The 5,886-nt window shown below is 41.5% G+C and overlaps 1 protein-coding gene across 1 annotated transcript; it reads right to left on the reverse strand.

Annotated features, from left to right (window-relative positions):
• Positions 1-1,846: 1,846 nt before the first annotated feature.
• Positions 1,847-2,779, reverse strand: LOC135873487 (taste receptor type 2 member 7-like). The gene has a single exon (XM_065398023.1). The coding sequence runs from the start codon at positions 2,777-2,779 to the stop codon at positions 1,847-1,849; it is 933 nt and encodes a 310-aa protein (XP_065254095.1).
• Between the last annotated feature and the right edge of the window lie 3,107 nt (positions 2,780-5,886).

The following is a 5,886-nucleotide window of genomic DNA, read 5'->3' on the forward strand; positions in this document are numbered from 1 at the left end:
CACTTAGCCCAGCTATCAGTGATCTCAGTGGGTAGTGGGGAACCTCATTGGTAGTGCAGGCTGTGCAGCCTCTTTCATGGCAACACTATCCCACCCCAGGACACAGGCTGAGCACCTGGTTAGCAATTATTTCAGCACCAGTAATTGTTGAATAAAACAAGGAGTCTAAAAACAAGGTGGGGAGGGATGGCTCAGGGGTTTGAGCATTGGCCTGTTAAACACAGGACTGCAAGTTCAACCCTTGAAGGGGCCATTTAGGGAATGGGGGTAAAAATCTGTCTGGGGATTAGTCCTTCTTTGAGCAGTGGGGTGGACTAGATGACCTCCTGAGGTCCCTTCCAACCTTGATAGTCCATGAATTGAGTCTAATCAGCTCTGCTTTTAAACAGTGGAAAGAGAAAGGCCAAATGGTTTCTAGGACTTCTCACACCACAAGTTACAAATACCTAATCCCACACTCACCCTCTCTTTCTTTCAGGGGGATTTGGCATCCCTACCACCTGCTTAGCAAGTGGCATTCAGTTAGGGTGATCCCTCAATCAGGGCACGCGAAGTACAGTTCTGCTGTACTTTGTGCATGCAGTAAGGATAACAACATTTCATTACCCCTGCATTCAAATACTAGAGTGATTTGGCAAACAGAATGTTGGGAGTCACTAAGAAAGGGATAGATAATAAGACAGAAAATATCATATTGCCTTTAGATAAATCCATGGTATTCCCACATGTTGAACACTGTGTGCAAATGTGGTCACCCCATTTCAAAAAAGATATATTGGAATTGGAAAAAGTTCAGAAAAGGGCAACAAAAATGATTAGGAGTATGGAACGGCTTCCATATGAGCAGCGATTAATAAGACAGGGACTTTTCAGATTGGAAAAGAGACGACTAAGGGAGGTATGATTGAGGTCTATAAAATCATGACTGATGTGGAGAAAGTAAATAAGGAAGTGCTATTTACAGGTCTGTTGCATCTTAGGCGCATTTAACATGCCCTCTGCAACCCCCAGTACCCGTTGGCCTTCTGCTAGGCTGCAGCCTGGGGCTTTCCAGGCTGAAGCCTCCCCAGTTCCTCTGCCTTTCCCCAGCCCTGCTCCACTCAGGTACTCTGCTCAGGTCCCTCTCCCGCTACAGCCAGAGAGAGACTGTGTCAGCGCCTGGCTTCCCTAGCCTTTTATATAGGGCCAGCTGAGGCCTGATTGGGGCGTGGCCCAGCTGCGGCTGCTTCCCCAATCAGCCTCATAACTACTTTGTCCTGCAACAGCCCACTCCCAGGGCTGTCTTAAACCCCTCAGGGCAGGAGCAGGTGACCACCCCCCTACAATGCCGCTGTGTCCCTGATCTAGTGTCTATGATTCAATTTTATACTTACACATGCAATTGCACTTGATTTCAGACACCAACATTTCACAAATGTTTAATGCGGGCATCCATAAGTAAGACCCTAATAGAAAAGTATTAATTATGACCCTTGTTAGTAGCAATTTAAATAGCATTGCCTATATATATTTGGTTTGTGCCAAAGAAAGAATAAGACACAGAGATTATAACTGAACACTTCCAAACTGAAATACAGGACAAGAATTCGGATAAGGGGGCTGCAGTAGGGTAACATGGAATGAGTGGTTATTAAGTAAGGATCTGTGGGAGGAGAGATGGAGAGCCTATCAAAGGTGGGAGCCTTTTCCATGCAGGGCTGGGAGTGAAGCTGCAATTCAGCAAATAATCGCTCTGAGGAATAGCATGGAGAAAAAAATCTAATGTGAAATGCAGAATATGGATTTGATTCCCTTCCTATGTTGGATGAGAGTGAAAGGGCCCCTCTTTGGGGTGTTGTAATAGGATTTATGAAGTCCCTTCTCTTAGTTGGCATTTGATTTGATGCAGAATCTTCACTGACAACTGTTTCAGTTTTGGATTGGTCAGAACCAAAACAATGGGGTGTCCAGAAGGATATGCAGAAAGTAGAACTTCATAAGATAAACGGGCAGGGTTTTGAAATCTGATTGTGCCTGCCAAGATGACTATTATAGTCACAAAATATATAATGAAGAGGATAAAAAAGGAGAGCAGAGATTTCATGGCATTGGTATGGGCCGCCACACTGAGATCTTTCAAACCAGTAACATTGTTTTTCATTTTCTTGGTGTGTTTCCATTGAGAGATGAACAATAGGATGGATGAAAACAAGAATATGATGAAAGGGATGGCAGATACAATGACTTCCATAGGCATAAAGAAGAGATATGGGATATCCTTAGTATCATTCAAGGTTGTGTTTCCTTCTGGGCTTTTTCTTGAGTTGCATAGATCAAACCCAACATCAGTCCAGACTAATGGAATGGTACTGACCAAGGAAACCATCAGGGACCCCAGGAGCAGCCTTGGCACCAGCCAAGCAATTCTCAGCTTCAACCAGAGAAAGAAGGGTCGGGTGAAGTTGGCAATCTTTACGGAGTAGAAGACGCTAAGCCAGGCGGCACACCAGAGACTGACCATGTTTAGAAAATTCCACAGGATTCCGAATCCTTTGTGTTTGCATCCTAGTGCAGAAGTCTTTGGAAAAACGATATAGATGAAGTTACTCAGCATTACAATCCATTGTAGGAGAAACCTGGAGATACTCAGGGAGGTCAGAATGAGCTCACAGGAGGCCACCTTTCTGCTTTTGATCCAGCCAGTGAAAATCACAACTATAATAAATCCATTTCCCAGGCTTGCAACAAGGGACTCAAGTCCCAAAAGTATCATAGAGATGAGAACAACTGGAGTAAGCATCTTTCTAACTGTTGTTTTCCAAACCTGCGCTGATTCTTCTGTTCTTGGAGAAACTGCAAAAAGGGAAATTGTGACTCTTGTGCTGGTCTGCTGGGATGTGTCTGGTAATGACACTGTTCGTTTAAGCTTTTTCTAAGGGTAGGAACTGCATTCATAGGGATGCAAATCTCCAGAAGGATTCTGTTACTGATGACATCATCTACTGTCCATATTTATCCATTTCTTTCCAGAGTGCTGTGCCTTTTCTGTGAAAATCTTCATTTCCTTCTTCATTCCTTTAATTTCTTTCTCTTCCCTCTCCCTCTCTCCCACTTGTTTATTTTAATTGTTTGACTTCTAGGTTATCTCACTGGCAGAGCTGGGGCTAGGCATAAGTAAGATGAAGCAATTGCTTAGGGCCACAAGCAGCTCAAGCATCCCCTTTCACTTTTTATGATAAGAACGTGCCTGTTTTAGTATTGTGTGCATGTGTGTGTATGTCGGGGGGAGGGATATTCCTGCTTAGGGGCCTCAATGGACTAGCACCAGCACTGCTCACCAGATAAGTTCTATTGGGAGCTATGCTTGAAAAATGTAATGAAACCCACAGACCCTGCTCCTTCTTCCCACCACGGTAAGAGTAAATCCTATTGAAGTCAGTGACAGTTGGTAGCATGAGAATCGGATGGACTGAAGTGGCACTGATGTCATGGTGGCAGTGTATGACAATTCTAACTGTGACAGGGCCCACTAACCTCTTGACCACCTCATGCTGTTCTGTGAGGTACAGCAGGACTTTCCTGTGCTTGGCATCCCCTATAGGTTGCCAAAATTTCTTGGTGGGTCTTCAATGGCTTGAGGCCTCCTATGGATCAGCCCTCTGTCCAAGATGCCAAGATCAAAATGAACTTCTTCTGAGGTAGCAAAAGTCCAACAAAGCTGTATATATGCCCTCACCAGGGTCTTCAGGGATTTAGCCCCAAAAAGTCAAGTGCAGAAATACTCGCCCCAAAACAGCCTGTTAAAATGTATTTAAGGTTGAGAAAGTACTAGTAATATAAAGGAAAAACATCTTTAAAAATGTTGTTATGCCTGCTTTTATAGCACATAAATGGATATAGTGTGACCTAGTGGATAGTGCAATGGATTCTAGTCCTAGCTGTGCCACTGGCCTCCTGGGTGACTTTTCACCTCTGAATGCCTCTGTTTCCCATCTGTGATATGGAAATAATGATACTGACCTGCTCCATAAAGCACTTTGAGATCTATGGATGAATATATAAGTGCTTGGTATTGTTGTCGCATGAATTTTTACACTGTTCAGAATGGATTTTCTGCTTGCCCTATCGCAGTATGTAGTTTTGCTGTGTTGAAGCTATGCTTTATCCATTTTTATTATATTAATCCCCTGATAGTCCTCAATGTAAAAAACAGGAATTACATAAAAAGGCTTGATTTTCTTTAGGCAAGAGGAACTTCCTTTAAAAGGAAAAAGGAGATCATTAGCACATTTTGAGAGTCAGAAGTAGGCAGGAAGCACTTTAATCAGTCCTAAAGGAGTCACATGACAAGAGACTTAATTTTAAAAAATCAAAAGAAAAATATGATTTAGTGGACTCTTCAAAAATAGAAAATATCTAAATATACTGAAGAGTTGAGAATCATAATTACATTAAATAAGAAAACATTATTTAACATAGCCATTGTGAAAGGAAGTAAATCATTAATATCTACTAAAGCCAGATCATATGAAAGGGGAAATTACATAGAAACCAACTGGAGCACCAACATGAAGAAAGAGCTATCTGAATTTTAGAACTGAAAAACTTTTGACGGGGTGGAGTAGAGTTTTCTTCTAGCTATATTTAAATTCTTCTTGATTTGAGGATGCAGTTTTATTTTTGTTAAGTGTATTAAATCACTATATAACAAGTGTATGACTACAATTAAAAACAACAGAAAAGAAGAAGAGCTCTGTGTGCCGTGTCTCGCTCACCAACAGAAGTTGGTCCAATAAAAGATATTACCTCACCCAACTTGTCTTTCTAATATCCTGGGAATGACACAGCTACAACTACACTGCATACAAAAATGTTAGTAGGCAGAACACAAAACAATATTTTAGTGTGGGGTGACACCCTGTTTTATTAGAGTAAGCCTTATCTACTGCATTTTCAGAAATTAAAAAATCCAGGAGTTTAGTACAGTTCAAACTTAATATGGGAAGAAGCAAAATGCTGAGCTTTAAATGAGATAAGAGCAATGAAGGGCGAACACAAAGTCAATGTTCCCTTCTCAAAACTGATTAGTTATATAAACTGTTTAATACACCTCAATTAGACAAACTAGAGAAAGAATTTCTATTCTAGAATAATTTATTTTTTAACATTTCTAGAGGCAAATAATATGTTAAAAATGAATATATAGCCATCTTTTTTTGAACCTCCCTTCCCTGTCATTCCAGGTAATTAAGTCATATATATTACTGAAAAAAAGTAACTCTACATGTTTAGGCGCTCCGGTTGGCAGCCACAGGCCACGTTTGTTCTTTGGGATGAATTTAATCTGGCTGTAACCCTTTAACTGTGGTGTGTGTTACGGTACATGTATGATGTATGAGAATGGAGTTAGGGTTTTGCACACCAGTGCACATGTGATTAATTGTATGTATATTGTGTGTGATATGCCAGGTTGGAGGACACAGATTTTAGCTGTGTTGGGGCAGAGTCTAATGCTTAATTTGTAGTCCCACACATAAGTGCTGAATCACCTGCTTCTCTGTCTCTAATAGGTATGGAGAATATCACTCCTGTTTATTCCAGCTCTGTTAATTTTTTGTCCATTGTTTCAATAATGCATGTGACATATGACAGACGTTACCTTATTTTGGTTGGTCTCCCCTCCTCCCAGCCACCTTTTTGCATCCATACCTTTTAAATGACCTGGAGAAAATAGTGATTTTAAACTGGGGGGAAAAAACCTCCTGGAGACAGGGAGAAATACCTTCCACCCCAGCAGACACCAGCTGTACTCTTCCCTGGGGCCAGGAAGTCCCTAATGCTGTTAACCAATCTAATCCCAACAGAACTGGCTCTAGGTCTCTATAAACTAGGAACGCTGGGCCTGCA

Source organism: Emys orbicularis, chromosome 1 (genome assembly GCF_028017835.1).
Source record: "Emys orbicularis isolate rEmyOrb1 chromosome 1, rEmyOrb1.hap1, whole genome shotgun sequence".
Classification (NCBI taxonomy): domain Eukaryota; kingdom Metazoa; phylum Chordata; order Testudines; family Emydidae; genus Emys; species Emys orbicularis.